At 45.8% G+C, this 15,149-nt stretch overlaps 1 protein-coding gene across 1 annotated transcript in view; it reads right to left on the bottom strand.

Annotated features, from left to right (window-relative positions):
- Positions 1–15,149, bottom strand: part of OLFM4 (olfactomedin 4) — a 122,584-nt gene that overhangs the window by 12,217 nt on the left and 95,218 nt on the right. Inside the window, exons 3-6 of the mRNA XM_003482903.4 lie at positions 13,885–13,958; positions 12,895–13,298; positions 6,723–6,875; positions 376–588 (exon numbers count right to left, since the gene is read on the bottom strand). Of these exons, the coding sequence (XP_003482951.2) occupies positions 376–588; positions 6,723–6,875; positions 12,895–13,298; positions 13,885–13,958 (844 nt within the window). The remainder of the gene's footprint in view (positions 1–375; positions 589–6,722; positions 6,876–12,894; positions 13,299–13,884; positions 13,959–15,149) is intronic.

Genomic DNA, 15,149 nt, shown 5'->3' with positions numbered 1-15,149 from the left:
AACCCAACTAGTATCCATGAGGACACAGGTCCGATCCCTGGCCCCACTCAGTGGCTTAAGGATCTGGCGTTGCCTTAAGTTGTGGTGTAGGTCGATGACGCACCTCGGACATCACATTGCTGTGGCAGTGGTGTAGACCGGCAGCTGATTTGAGCCCTAGTCTTCGTCCATATGCCGCAGGTGCGGCCTTAAAAAAAAGCAAGTCCCCGATGTGTGTAACTTACTATTCAAAGACAGGCCAGCACTTAAGCAGAACACGGGACCTGCCACGTGGTCACGAGGGTTTATGGAATTAGACGTCGGAGGAGAGAGCCTGGCACTGGCTCCCCAAAGAGACTTTATTATTAATCCATGAGAAGGAATTTCATTCCTTACCTCCACTTCCAGCTGGTCAATGATCACCGTGCTGCCCACAAAACCGACCTTCAGCTGCTGGATCAGTTTCTCCATCTCCCTGACTTCTATCTTGATCAGCTCAAAGTCTAGTTCCGTGTAAGAAATGGTATCTTGCTCTATTTTCTCTATGCGGACGGTGAGGTTTAAGAGTTTCTTTTCATATATGCTGATTAATTGCACATACTCCCTCACCTGAAGGAAAATCAAACAGCTCAAGTCAATTCCCAGAGCGATGGCACAGAGCCTTCATCCACCACCAAGTCCTCAGGGACTATTTGATGGCTGTCTTTTTTTAAGTAAAGAAATGGATCAAAAATATATGTGGCTAGTTTTTTTTTTTTAATCTATCCAAATACAAAAGAAAAAGCATTTATTATTACAATGGGGAAGCGGGTGGATTTTGCACTTGCCTGGACTAAAAATAATTTTGCTTCCGAATCGTCATTGGCAAGAACATTTTCATCTCCATTTTAATGTTTGAAGACTTTAGCTCTCCAAATGAAATGGGTTTGAATCAGTCTCTGGCCTGTCCCCCCTCCCCTCAATGCACAAGCTTGAAATCAGGGTTTATACCAACTTCAGCACTATTGACAATGGGGGCTAGATGGTCCTTTCTTGTAGGGGGGCTTTCTTGTGTATTATAGGATGTTTGGCAGCACCCCTGGCCTCCATATGCTAATAGCACCCTCCCAGCCCCCAGCTGTGACATTGCTAAATGTTCCCCGGGGGCAAAATCACCCCCATCACTTTCCTTCTTTTAGAACCAGTGCTCTAAATGTTTTCTAGAAGAGGGAGAAATGCTGAGAAGAATTCCTTCTTTGATCACCATACGCAATGAATTGTGAGTCCCTCTGCCTTCTACAAAGTGACATAAAGACCCAACTTACTCCACAATACCTGAAGGCATGTGCAACTGTCAAGTGCACATTTCATTAAGGGCACCCGCGTATTTATTCCAAGTTTATCCCAGGAACTGATTATTGCAATCAGACCTTTAAATTACACATTTGTTGCATATATTTGAATGTCTAATCATTAAGTTAAAATACTTCCAAAAATTCCCATGGTGGCTCAGGGTATAATTGGACTCTCCAAATGGATATTTCAATAAACACAGTTGGTGCTTCTTTCTGTAGCTGATCTCTGAAGGAAATGCCACGGCTTTTTTTAAGGACCAGCTCATTAAAAGTTGCTGGTTTGCCATTCTTTTTAAAAATCTGAAGAGAAGTAATACTTTTCCCCCCAAACGGTGCTGATGGCGGGTAACTGATCCACAGGGGCTGGATGAATGCCGAGCCGGATGTTGGCGTCTAATCCTTCTAATACCAAAGGCAGTCCTGACTTCTGTCATTTTAGCCCTTCCACTTAACCCCACTGTACAAATTAGAGCAGATTCATAGGCCGCGGACCTAAAGGGCTAGGGCTTCCGGCAAAAAGGGTTTTAATGAAAGTTGAAAATGCAGCCCTTGGCGTTGCAAGAGTATCTCCTCAGGCGACTGATACTCTCTGCCGTCAGATGAGGCTGATAAGGCTAGTGACATTTTGGTGGATAAGGAGGTACACACACACACACACACACACACACACACACACAATACTTAGCAAGTCCCCCTCAAAAGTACAAATACAGATATAAGGTAGCCAGGTTTCAATTGATACAAAAATCAGGCATAAAACCTTGGCAATGATAAAAAAAAAAAAAGAAATAACTAATAATAATGAAGTGCCAACTCACTGCAGCAATGGAGTTTGTGAAATGAATATTCGTGTTGGCATTTGGCTTTGCCAGCTCTTGGAACAAATGAGACACCCTCAGCTTTCCTGGAACATTTTGGTGGCATATCACAGCTGTTGTTCTATAAAAATGAGTGATTCAACTGTTGTTTCTGTGGAATAAAATGTGGCTCTCCCAGATTCTCACTAAAAACCAAGGCGTTACCCTGGAGTCAGCGCGCTGGGAGAGCATGTGGGGTGCCTGCCCTGGTTCAGCCACAAAATGAAGGGTCTTTAAAGATCTGTTTGGAGGAAATCTTGAAGTTTTTTCCCATTGATATTTCAAGAATAGCTCAAGAGGGAAGTTCCCGTCGTGGCTCAGCAGAAATGAATTTGACTAGCATCCATGAGGATGCAGGTTCGATCCCTGGCCTTGCTCAGTGGGTTAAGGATCCAGCATTGCTGTGAACTGTGGTGTAGCTCGCAGACACGGCTCAGATCTCGAGTTGCTGTGGCTGTGGTGTAGACCAGTAGCTACAGCTCCGATTCCAATTCAGCCCCTGGCCTGAGAACTTCCATCTGATGTGGGTGTGGTCCTAAAAGGAGCAGGGAGAAAAAAAATCTCAAGAATGTTCAGGAACATTGGAATCATCCATGAAGTTAGAGAGGACAAGAAAGGATTTGAGAAAGAACCAGAAAGACTTCATGGTCTGAACTTTACTAATTTAAAGAGGTCGTCTGAATCCTTCATATGTATGGGATCTCTAGCATTGTGTCAGCAGGGACAATTCTGGAAACATCCCAGCTCAGAGGCAGCCCAACTTCCCCAGGGCTGTGTAGCAAGAATATGGATCTAACCCTAAGCAGATACCTTCCTGTGTCAACACTTTGCAAGGTTCCCCATCACGACCAATTTGAGTTTTAGAAGACGCTGCGATGCTGGTCTTCAAACCAGCCCTTCATTCGGAGCTTCCACTCTTTTGTTTGTTATGCACATATCTTGTCATGAATGGGTTCTAGGCATCCATCTGTTTGAGGCTTTGTTGTTGTTCTGTACAGTAAGTGTGGTCTTGCAATAGACAAGGATGCAGTACATCTGGCTGTTAAGCTGAAGAATTAGCCTGGCTCATGTTTCTGCCAGTTCCTCAAAACCTGTGATCACAACCATAGCCAGAACATTTGAAATAAATAAAGGTACTTTGCCACATACTGTCATTTTGATAGATTTTTAACAACAAGATGAACTGGGCTTGAATTAGCCATTAAGTCCTGTGAAGCACTTCAGAGCTAGGCCCACCTAAGCTCAACCCAGACTCCAGTGCTTAGTGGGCAAATCACTTAATTTGTCTAAGCCTTAATTTCATCCTATAGACTGGGGGTAACGGTATCAAGCTTATCAGACAATTGGAGACACTAGAGAGAATGCATATTTAATGCCGGGTGTAATGGATGCCCTACAAATGACACCAATAATTAGAGAACCAGTGATTTCAGGGTTTTTTTTTTTTCAATCTGACCTTTTAATTTCTCATATTTCACTGCCCCAAACCTCGCTCAATCGATTGTTGTTTGTTTATGCTTTGCCCAAATGTCTCCCAGGCTGCCTCAACCTTCTCATGCAGGAGGAACTATTAGCAAAAGTGTCATAAGAAATAACTCGCCCCAAAGACCATAACCCTCTAGAGAACAACAATAACGACAAAATTTCAGAGCTGCCTTTTGTGTTATCTCCTTCCTAAGCACAGTCATAAGGGGACATCTCATACACAACAGGAAAGCATAAAATGCTTTCAGCATCGCGTGGAGAGGCAGACTCGGTCTTTTCCATGTACTGACAGATAATGAATCATTGTGAGACAATCAAAATCCTTTTCTACCAGCCTCCCCCAGCGGGCGTTCCCCCAGGCCTCCAGATAAACGGTGATTTCCAAGGCAACCTAGGAACAGCGATAATAATTCACCTGGAAACTCAGAAGCCCTCAGCTGAAGAGGCGATTTTGGATGGAAGATGTTACGGACCTACGGCATCTCAGCCAAGAGGAAAAAGAACTGGGACCCAGATTCCCAAGACCAGATTCCGAAGACCCAGACTCCTGACCTGGCTTAACCAGCCAAGAGAAGATCAACCTTTCCGTGATGTCTCTTTACCCTTATGAACCTCAGTGTCCCCATCCCTAAAAGGAGGGGAAGGACACTGGCCTCTCTGCCTTGAGAGTGGAACTGGAAGCATTTAGAAAAGCACAAAGGCGGAGTTCCCATCATGGCTCAGTGGTTAAGCAACCCAAATGGCATCCATGAGGATGTGTGGGTTTGATCCCTGGCCTTGCTCAGTGGGTTAAGGATCTGGCGTTGCCATGAGCTGAAGGTTGAAGACACAGCTCGGATCCAGCGCTGCTGTGGCGGTGGCATAGGCTGGCGGCTACAGCTCCGATTGGACCCCTAGCCTGGGAACCACCCACATGCCGTGGGTACAGTCTTAAAAAGACCAAAGAAGAAGAAGAAAATAAAAGCACAAAGGGAAGCTCTTACTGTTTTTTTTGTTTTTTGTTTTTTTTTCTCCTTTCCCTGTCACATCCTGAATCCACTATGCAAATCTCAGCTGGCAGGTCAATTCCTTTCTTAGGCTTCATCATGAATTTTTTTTTAAGGATCAGCTCCTGACACTTTCAGAACTGAACGTTTTTCCACCTACTCCACACCCCTTCCCTGCCAATTATTAGCAAGGTAGAGGCCACCTGCCCCCCTTACAGGATTGGAATGAAATGTCCCAGACTCACAAGCCCTTCCCTGGAGTGGCACGGGGTTTCAAACTGCCTTTCACATTCCTGCCAGCCAAGAGGACAGGCAAATCAGCAGCTTCCACTCTTTCAAAGCAAATGACTCTAACAGAAAAGATCTTTACCTAGGATTTTCCTTCGCTTGTTATGTTTTTATGCATAACTTCTTATCTGTACTTGATTATGCTGGAACAAGACTATGAATATTAATGGCTGGAATTTATAATTTAGTGCTGTGCCTTTTCTGCTGATAAATTCAAGGACATTTTATTTCTTAAGAAGCTAGGTTCCTGGAGTCGTCAAACACACTTTCCTGGACACCCACTTAAACTTAGAATATTTATCTACCCATTCAGGTTGAAAAGCAGGGGCTCAACCTCATCATAAATTTTTTTTTTTTTTTTTTTTTGGTCTTAAGAGATAACGATGCTGCATGTTGAGGGAGCTAAGCTGAAATTTCTGGGCAAAACTTATTTTGAATCTTGTGGGAAAGCCAGAACTCCCTGTAAATTAATAGCGTGGTATTAAATAATACATAATGTGATTATAGCCTAGCCTGGACTTCACCAGTGCAGAAAATAGAGCCCTTCTAATTGATTTTTAACTTGGCTCAAAAGGTTAAAGGGGTCAAAATTGTAATGCCAAGTCACATTGCTCCAGCCAGCTCAGAGAAGAGCACTGGCTATCAACCCTGTGAGATATAACTGCCTCTGGCTGCAGTAAGCAGTAATCAGGGGGTCAAGTCAGGGTTTTTACTAAGGCTGAGGAAGCTATTAGTCTTGATTCAAATTCCCAAGGAAGCCTTCAGTTTTGTTCTCATGCTAGATGCATCCCACGTGATGTCCCTGCTGAGACAATAGAGGCTAACACTCAGAAAGAGAGAGGGAAGAAGAGAGTGTGAGTTGGGAAGAGAAAATAGGAGGAAGGGAAGAAAGGAAGGGAGATAAGAGGGAGCTGTGGGAGAAAGATGAGGAAAGACCAAAAGCAAGAGAAGACTGAAAAGAGTGAAAAACCAAAGCCAAGAACAAAACAAGAAGGAAAGGGAGGAGTTCCCATCATGGAGCAGCACAAACGAATCCAACTAGGAATCATGAGGTTGCAGGTTCGATCCCTGGGTGAAGGATCTGGCGTTGCCATGAGCAGTGGTGTAGGTCACAGATGCAGCTCGGATCCTGCATTGCTGTGGCTGTGGTGTAGGCTGGTAGCTACAGCTCTGATTAGACCCTTAGCCTAGGAACCTCTATATACCTCAGGTATGGCCCTGAAAAGACAAAAAAGACAAAAAAAAAAAAAAAGAAAAGAAAAGAAAAAGAAAAAGAAAAAAAGAAAGAAGACAAGGGAAAGGAAAATTAGGAGGGATGGATACGGGAAGGGTTGAAGCAAGAGAAACAAAGGAAAGGAGGAAGGGACTAGGAGTAGCATGAAAAAATGCAAGGGCAGGAAGATAGATTATAAAGAGGACCAAAGAGAATAAGAAAAAGAAGGCAAAGCTGGAGGAATGACCAGGAAGATGCCCAAAAGGAAGAAGAAACCACAAAATCAAATAAAGATGGTGGAGTTGAAATTTACAAGGAGAACTCAAAATTTCTTTCCTGCTGCATGAGCACCAGGATGTTGAAGGAATCATCTTGATCCCATCTTCTTCCTGGGCTCTCACTCTTACTGCTATAAAGCACTCCATAGAGTGCTAGAAAATAAATGCTCCAGTTTCCATTCGATGCAAATGTGCTCTTTGATACAATGAAGTGTGGCTGCTGATAATGCCCTAAATGTAAAGGACCTTGTTTGTTCTCATCAAGATATTGTTGGAAGAGGAGAAAAGAATAAACAGCTTACTTTAGAAAGCTCTTTCTCGAACTTCTTGGAGATAGTTTGAGCTGTGATTTCCAAGCGCTCCACTCTCTCCACGGGAAAGGTGGTGTCTGGCAGGATAACGGAGCACTGGCAGGTCCCACGGTCATCCACGGAGCCAGTGAAATTGGAAACCGACTGTAAATAAAAATACGTTCAACATCAGTGATAAGCCGGGAAATGAGCTTTTTGGCAAGGGGAGTGACAGAAATTGGCTCGTCAGAAGAGCGCTTAGCGGCCAGCTAGTGGCATCCAATACATAAATGAATGGAATCGTAGAAACACACCATGGCAGCGGCCGTGTCTCACAGGAGGAACTCACTCAGTGCTCAGCCACCTTCACCTATTAGGCAACCCATCTGATTCTCCCTTCTGGAAGGATCTTTTTTTTTTTCTTCTGTTAATTTTTTTTAACGATTTTTTTTTCTGTTATAGTTGATTTACAATGTTTCTGCTGTACAGTAAAGGGACCCAGACATACATACGGATATGCATTCCTTTTCTCACATTACCTTCTGGAAGAGTCTTAAAGAGAATTATCACTGTCCCCATGTAAGGAAAAAGAAACAAAGAAGTGGTGAGAGTCCTAAGTTTGAATTCCAATTCTACTGCTTACTGGACCTGAATTCTCCTTAAGTTTCCGTTTCCCCATCTGTCGCGTAGAGAAAATCTACTTCATAGGCTGTCCCCAGGAGGAACCAAGTGATGCAAACCAAGTCCCTGGCACATAGGAAGTGATCAGCAAATGTCATTGCCCTGTTCCTTCTCCCTACTCATTTTCTTTCCTATACCTCCAGCCCAATCCCAACCCCATGCCTTTCGGGAAAAGGAGGAATACATCAAGGCTGTGGGTTACAGAGGGCTATCCAGGGTCAATTCCACGTCCTCTCTTCACCTGAGAAATTGTGTAATGAACATCCTTCAAAATGGCAACAAACCAGCCATTTGTTAAAAACTGCACAAGGGATGCGTTTGAAGGTTTTGTGCAAATTTTTTTTTAAAAAAATTTTTTCCAGCTTACCACTTGCAGAAAAGTCATTTTAAAACATTTGATGTTTCTTTAATATATTCAGGCTCACACTTTGGTGCCACTGCATATTTTAAAATGACGGGTTTGAAAGATCCCTTTTTTTTTTTTTTCTCCATTTGTCCCCTTTGAACTTCCCCAAGGGGATCCTGGCACAATTAACATTTTCTTATTACTACCATTGCCTGACAGAGTAACTCTTGGCAGCCAACCAGCTGTGCCTTTCAATGATCTTATCCAGTGGCCAACCCAAAGCTCACCTGTGGAACATCAGCCCGAAGGAAATCTCTTTCGAAAACTACCAAGGGGAGAGCAATGGTTTGCAGAGTTTGAAGAGATGCGGGCTCTACTTTCAAAGTTTCAGAGGTCAGCTGGTTGTAGCTGAGGTTGTGTGCTCTGTGACTTAATATCTACCGGCTTCCATGATTCCTGAACAAGCTGAACCTGAATGCTTCTATAATCAAGACTTAGTCCATCAGGGACATCTGGACCAGTTCATTCAGGCTTGTGCAGCTTGTTACTTTAACCTAATCCACTTTAAGATGGGCAAGTATAAACACGTATACCCCAAACTCTCTATACCAGGTCAATTCTTGACATTGGCCTCAACTTTCTTTGCTCATCACACCTCACACCTGCAAGAATTGGGAGTAAGGAGGAAGGACAAGCAGATTTATGTTGAACACCAAGGCTGGGAGTGGGTAAGAGGAGGGTCTTTGCCAGGCACAAATGAGGACTGGACAAGCCATACCAAGAACCTGTCAGAGAGGCCAGCTCCCCTGGGCACCAGCTTCATCACTCCCCCTGAAAGTAGAAAGACTCCAGCTCAAGCATGGCAAGGCTTTTGCAGGAGGTCCAATACATCATGGGCTTCTGAAGACATACCTTATTATAATAACTATCTACCAAAAAAAAACCAACCAAGAGTCTTGCATTACATTTTGACAAAGGGAGTTCAATTAGCTGCCCAAGACAGCGTTGGACCATTCTTAGAGTTCTCTAAAAAGCTCTGTCACCTCCCAAAACTGTAGAGATCATCAGTCTCTTGACAATCAACTAGAAACTACTAGCTAACAACTTTTGGTCCTGAAGTTCACCTGAAAGGCAGGCAAATAATTACGAGCCCTGCTGACAGCCATTCTCCTGTCTTCCATTGAACATCTCTGTCCTAACACTGTGGACTCCCCCACTCCCGTCCTGCTTATCATCAGCCCAGCGTGCTCAGCTGACATCAAAATGGTCCATAAGTTTGATCAGTGTTTCCCATTAGAGATATTTCTGCTCCTCGCATTCAAAGACGATGAAACTAATGGTGATGGGTCTCTCTCCGCGGCGAATTCTTAATCTCTATGTGAGTACGAGGTGGGGAATGGGAGACAAAAAATGAGTGCTTGTCCCCTTGGCCTTTGGAAGGGTTTGTGATCCCCCTTCTGAAGGGCAAGTAGGACCCTGTTCACCACCCCCCACGGACACTTTCCTCTGATAGATTCTCACTCAGCCTGTGTTCAATTAAATTTTACTGGTGTCTACCACTGCCAGGCTCTGGCATCAGGGAGACACATAAGAACTGCTTCTTTCCCAGTGAATCAGGCCTATTGTCATTATGAAAGCCTGAGTGTCTTTGTTCTCAACAGTCCTCTTAGCCTGGTGACAAAACGACACGACCTGGAGTTCCCGTCATGGCTCAGTGGCTAACAACCCGACTGGCATCCATGAGGATGCAGGTTCGATCCCTGGCCTCGCTCAGTGGGTTAAGGATGTGGAGTTGCCATGAGCTGCCATGTACGTCGAAGACTCGGGTTGGATCCTGCATTGCTCTGGCTGTGGTATAGACACGAAGCTACAGCTCCGATTCGACCCCTAGCCTGGCAACCTCCATATGCCTCGGATGTGGGCCTAAAAAGACAAATCCAAAAAAAAAAAAAAAAAAAAGCACGTGACTCGTGCTTCTGACTAGTTGCTGTGTGGGGTGAAGCATGGAGCTTTTGCTGTGAAATGAGGACCCTGAGAGCAGCCCGCTTTTTGGAGGGTGACTCTGAGGCATGCGGCAGGCTCTGAGCACTCCAGCAGAAGGCGTGACTCCCATTTGTGATTTCAGGTTGCACTTGGCTCTAATTAGCAGCCAAGTCTAAGTGCCTGTAAAGATTCAAGGCATCAAATAATGGTACTCAACATTTGCAAAGTACAGAAAATGATACGTTTGGAACTCGCTCAATGACAGTTATAGAGGGGTTTTCTACCACTTTCCAAAGAGCTCATCAAGCTGACAGCCAGCCCTAGAAAATTGGGTTTATGGTGGAAGTGACACCTAGGCTGCTATAAAAAAAAAAGAAGAAGCTGTAGTCGTGGTACTAACTCACCAGAGGGAGATAAGTAAACCAGGAAGGAAATGAAAGCTTCTAAGTGTAATTTAACGACCATTCCTTATTGACTTTTAAATATTTTTATACTTACTAGACGAGAGACAATTTGGGTTTCTCTGTGTCTTGACCTATATTTTATTTTCTATTATTTTAACTCATCATGTTACCCAGAAGCCAGTTTCTGGTTGGTGATAAGGCTGCAAAATATATTATGACGGTTAACCTTATTTTTAAAAAAGTCCTAACCAGGGCTAATTGTCCCCAGAAATCATTTAGTATCATGGAATAAAATGATATGCCTGATTTCTGGCTACAAAGAATCTTGGTGCATGTTCATGATTCCCAAACCATTCTCCTTTTCAGAATAAGCACTTTCAATCTTTTTTTTTTTTTCTTCTCTTTTTTTTTTTTTTTTTTTTTTTTTTTAGGGCCACACCTGTAGCGTTTGGAAGTTGCCAGCCCCGGGGTTGAATCAGAGCTGCAGCTGTTGGCCTGTGCCACAGCCACAGCAACACAGGATCCAAGCCATGTCTGCAGTGCATGCTGCAGCTCATGGCAATGCTGGATCTTTAACCCATTGAATAAGGCCAGGGATAGAACCCAACCCACACCTTCATGGATGCTAGTTGGGTTCTTAACCCACTGAGCCACAATGGGAACTCTTTTTCAATCTTTCTAAGGAAGCCTAAAAGCCATTTCCAGTTTAAAATGACAATATCAGTAGTGACATAAAAACAAATAAGTGAAAAACAATGCATGCATTAGAAAGGGACTGGTCTAGCTATCCTACATCCCTAGAATGCATAGCGAGCCTAGTTCTTTTTTTTTTTTTTTTTTTTTTGTCTTTTTTGTCTTTTCTAGGGCCACAACCATGGCATATGGAGGTTCCCAGGCTACAGGTCGAATCAGAGCTCTAGCCACTGGCCTACGCCAGAGCCACAGCAACGAGGGATCTGAGCCACGTCTGCAACCTACACCACAGCTCCAGCAACACCGGATCCTTCACCCACTGAGCAAGGCCAGGGATCGAACCCTCATGGTTCCTAGTCGGATTCGTTAACCACTGATCCGCAGCGGGAACTCCACGAGCCTAGTTCTTTAGGGGATGAGTCTTCTTTGTTTTGTTCTTTAATTAATTAATTTGGGCCATGCCTGCAGCATATAGAAGTTCCCAGGCCAAAGACTGAACCTGTGTCATAGTAGCGACCTGAGCCACAGCAATGACTATGCCAAGTCCTTAACCGTTAGACCACCAGGGAACTCCCCTATGGGATGAGTTCTCTTTGGATCTCCTTTGAGGCACTGGGAAGAGGTATGGAGGGGTGAGAGGTTAGGGGGCAGGAAGCGGAGCCTCCCTTCACCTCTGTCACGTCAGCTCTGGGACTTTCTGTAGCCATCCTGCTCTGCAAAACCTCGACTTTCCTAAGTCTAGGTGTGACTTAGGAAAATTATACCATATTATTGAGGTATGACTTGGGGTGAGGGATTCTTAACCCCAGAGCCTGTCCTCTGCACCCCTGTGATTTCTACTCACAGGTAGATCTCTGCTTATGTGATCATCTGAATGGAAGGGCCAATGGGAGAAGAGAAGGAAAAGGCTTTTGTGTGTTGTATTCATTTCCCCATCAGAACTACAACAGCAATGACAATTAGTTGGTTTGGCTAGGGCTCAGATAGAAACGGCAACAATCGGAGTTCCTGCTGTGGCTCAGCAGTTAATAAACACAACTAGTATCCGTGAGGATACAGGTTTGATCCCTGGCCTCCCTCAGTGGGTTAAGGATCCAGCATTGCCAGGAGCTATGGTGTAGATCACAGCCATGGCTCAGATCTGGCGTTGCTGTGGCTATGGGGTAGGCAGCTACAGCTCTCATTTGATCCCTAGCCTGGGAACCTCCATATGCTGCAGGTGCAGCCCTACAAAGACCAAGGAAAGAAAGAAAAAAAGAAAGGGCAACTATCATGTTCATTGAGTGCCTTATAAATGCCAGGACGATGTTGAGTGCCTAACACATATTATCTCACTGAACCTTCAGAGGTAAGGAAGATTAATGCTCCCATTGTAGAGATGGGAAAATAGAGGCTTAATGAGGTGATGTCATTGGCTTGAAGTCCCTAAACTAGCCTGTTATACAGCTCAGACTTAGTTGTCCATGCTTTTCACTATCTCTCTCCATGGAGCTTTCTATATTTTCAGAGTGTAAATGAAGAGTTAACTCCTTGCACGGAGAAACACGCATGCGTAATAGCACTTTCCTAAAGACCAGTGACTTCTTCCCCCTTCTTCTGCCCCCCAACTCCTTACAAACAAGGCTCAGAGAAACTGCCAGGCTTCCAACCAGAGCATTATGGGTCTCTAATGGGCAGCACATTGATTAGGCAACTTTTTGGATTCCAGTGGCAAGTACCCCCCCCACAACCATTCTCATCCATCCAGGAGAGAAGCCAAGCATCTCATCTCCACTCTCTCAAGAGTCCCCTCCACCCCGCCCCATTTCTAAGGTCCTCCCAGGTTTGAGAACCTCTTGAAAGCTTAGCCTCTTTCTCTAAAGCCCCCAGCCGCAGAAGCAAAAAGCCGTCTCTCTTGCTAACAATTTAATTACTTTATGCGGGTTTTAATTCATTTCCAGGGCGCCTGCCGTTAACAAAGGGAGTCGTAAATCTTTGCGCGTGCTCAGGCCTAGCCATCCGTGAAATTATATTCAGGTCCCCAAAAAGCCAGAGGAAGGGAAGGAACGCATGTCTCAGACTCTGGGGGCCTCCTCACCTGGGATTCGGCGCTGGAGCTGGACCAGTTAGAGATGGACGTGGGGCTGCGGCTGAGATAGGACGTGGGGAAGTATCTCGGGGTGGTGCTCAAAGCCGCAGAGTGGAGGTCCAGAAGGGCCAGCAGGCAGAGGAAACCCAGCCACATCTTGTGCTCTAGGCTGGAGCCGCTGGCTTCTCTGCAGGAGCCCTGAGCCCCAGGGGGCTTCTTATAGTGCCCAGTGGGGACTTCCCCATCAGGGCAGTTTTTAGGGAAAGAGGAAGCCCCTTGAGGGGCACGTGACCAGCCAGGAGGGCGACAATACCGGGAAACCTGAGTCACCTGCACACCAGGGCTCCGAGCCCCACTCTGCCAACTGCCATTAGCTTCTGGGGATGTCCTGCCAAATATTAACTCAAGTGTGCCTTTTCACGCCCAATATCTGGTTTCTGACTTGACACTTCCTTGAGAGAGATGAAAGTAGTCTTTGTGGACGAAGCAGAGCTGGGGGGTTGGGGTATGAGGTGGGGCGAGGGTGGGAAGGAAAAGCAACCCTCAGTCCTTGGCCCTGAAGCCATCTCTAGTTGTCCCCCCAAGTCCCCATTGTCCTGAGTGCTGCCCTCCAGAAAAAGTTAGGGCCCTTCATCTAGAGACTGGGCCCCCCTCCCCAGGAATTCCCAGCTACTGCCCCGGCTGCCTTTGACCTCTACCTTCTTGCAGGGTCTGCTTCTAGACCGAGGTCTCTCCACAGCCCCGACTTGGAAGGAGACACAAGTGTGTCAGCCCTGGAAACTCAGGGTCCTGCGCCATCAAGCACGCGCCACACCACTGTGAGCTTGACATAGGAGAAAGAACCCAAGCAGGAGGCTGCCCCAGACCCTGTCTAGAGAGGGGAGACACCACCCTCCCCGCCCCCGCTCCCACTGAGCAGTTTCTAGAAGGTTCTATCTTGACCTTGTCCCAGATCCTGTCAAGCGTTCAAGAGCTCAAGGAGCTGTCTGTGAAACCTACAGGTAACGATGGTCTTCTGGCCCCACTGACACCTCGCCACCATTCCACACACCTCCGTGACCTCTGCCTTCCTCCTGCGGGGTGAAAAAGGTGTTGGCCTGAATATTAAAAACCAGCTTTCTCATTAGCCAGTGGCCTCAGGCAAATCACTGAGCCCCCTAGGATTGTAACAATTCCTAAATGGTCCGAATTAAATGAAATATTGTACAAGAAGATGCTTATAAGATTTGAAGGGCTCTACAAAATGTCAGATCTTTTTTTTTTTTTTTTTGTCTTTTTAGGGCTGCACCTGCAGCCTATGGAGATTCCCAGACTAGGGGTCAAATTGGAGCTGTAGCCACTGGCCTAAACCACAGCCACAGCCACGCGGGATCTGAGCCACATCTGCAACCTACACCACAGTTCATGGCTACACCGGATCCTTAACCCAGTGAGTAAGGCCAGGGATCCAACTTGCGTCCTCATGGATACTAGTCAGACTCATTTCTGCTGAGCCATGACGGGGACTCCAAGTGTCAGATCATTTGTGCTTTTTTTTTTTCAGTTTTCATTTCCTAAAGCTTGGCTCAATGTGTAAAGTTGTTGGGTTCCAAACAGGGAAAGAAGGCCCCTGCCTCACTCCATCCCCAGCCCCATCCCAGGAGCACTTCAGAAGACCTGGTCTGAAGACTCTATTTACTTCACAGGCTGCACGAACTCTCAGAACGAACACTGTGCCTGTTTGAGAAACAGAGCCTCAGAGTTCCCGTCGTGGCGCAGTGGTTAACGAATCTGACTAGGAACCATAAGGTTGTGGGTTCGATCCCTGGCCTTGCTCAGTGGGCTAAGGATCCGGCGTTGCCATGAGCTGTGGTGTAGGTCACAGATGCGGCTCAGATCCTGCGTTACTGTGGCTCTGGCGTAGGCCAACAGCTGCAGCTCCGATTCGACCCCTAGCTTGGGAACCTCCATACCCCTCAGGAGTGGCCCTAGAAAAGACAAAAAGAAAAGAAAGAAACAGAGCCTCAAACCCTTGGCACGCTATTCAGATATGCAGCAGATGGGACCGGCGAGAAAAATATGAATGAATGAATGAATGAATGAATGAGTGAAGAGTGAGGAAAGGAGAAGAGACAGGGAGGGAAAGCGTACCCCCAAGGCACCCCAATGCTATCCCCGGTCCAGCATCCCCTGACCTAGTGCACTGAGTGGACACCCTACTCACACCAGTCCCGCCCCAACTTTAGGGTCCATATTGTCCCAGCCATCCAAGTTGTCGTTGCTGC

Source organism: Sus scrofa, chromosome 11 (genome assembly GCF_000003025.6).
Source record: "Sus scrofa isolate TJ Tabasco breed Duroc chromosome 11, Sscrofa11.1, whole genome shotgun sequence".
Classification (NCBI taxonomy): domain Eukaryota; kingdom Metazoa; phylum Chordata; class Mammalia; order Artiodactyla; family Suidae; genus Sus; species Sus scrofa.
Note: the sequence above shows the minus strand (reverse complement) of the source record. Positions and strands in the feature narration are given on the sequence as shown.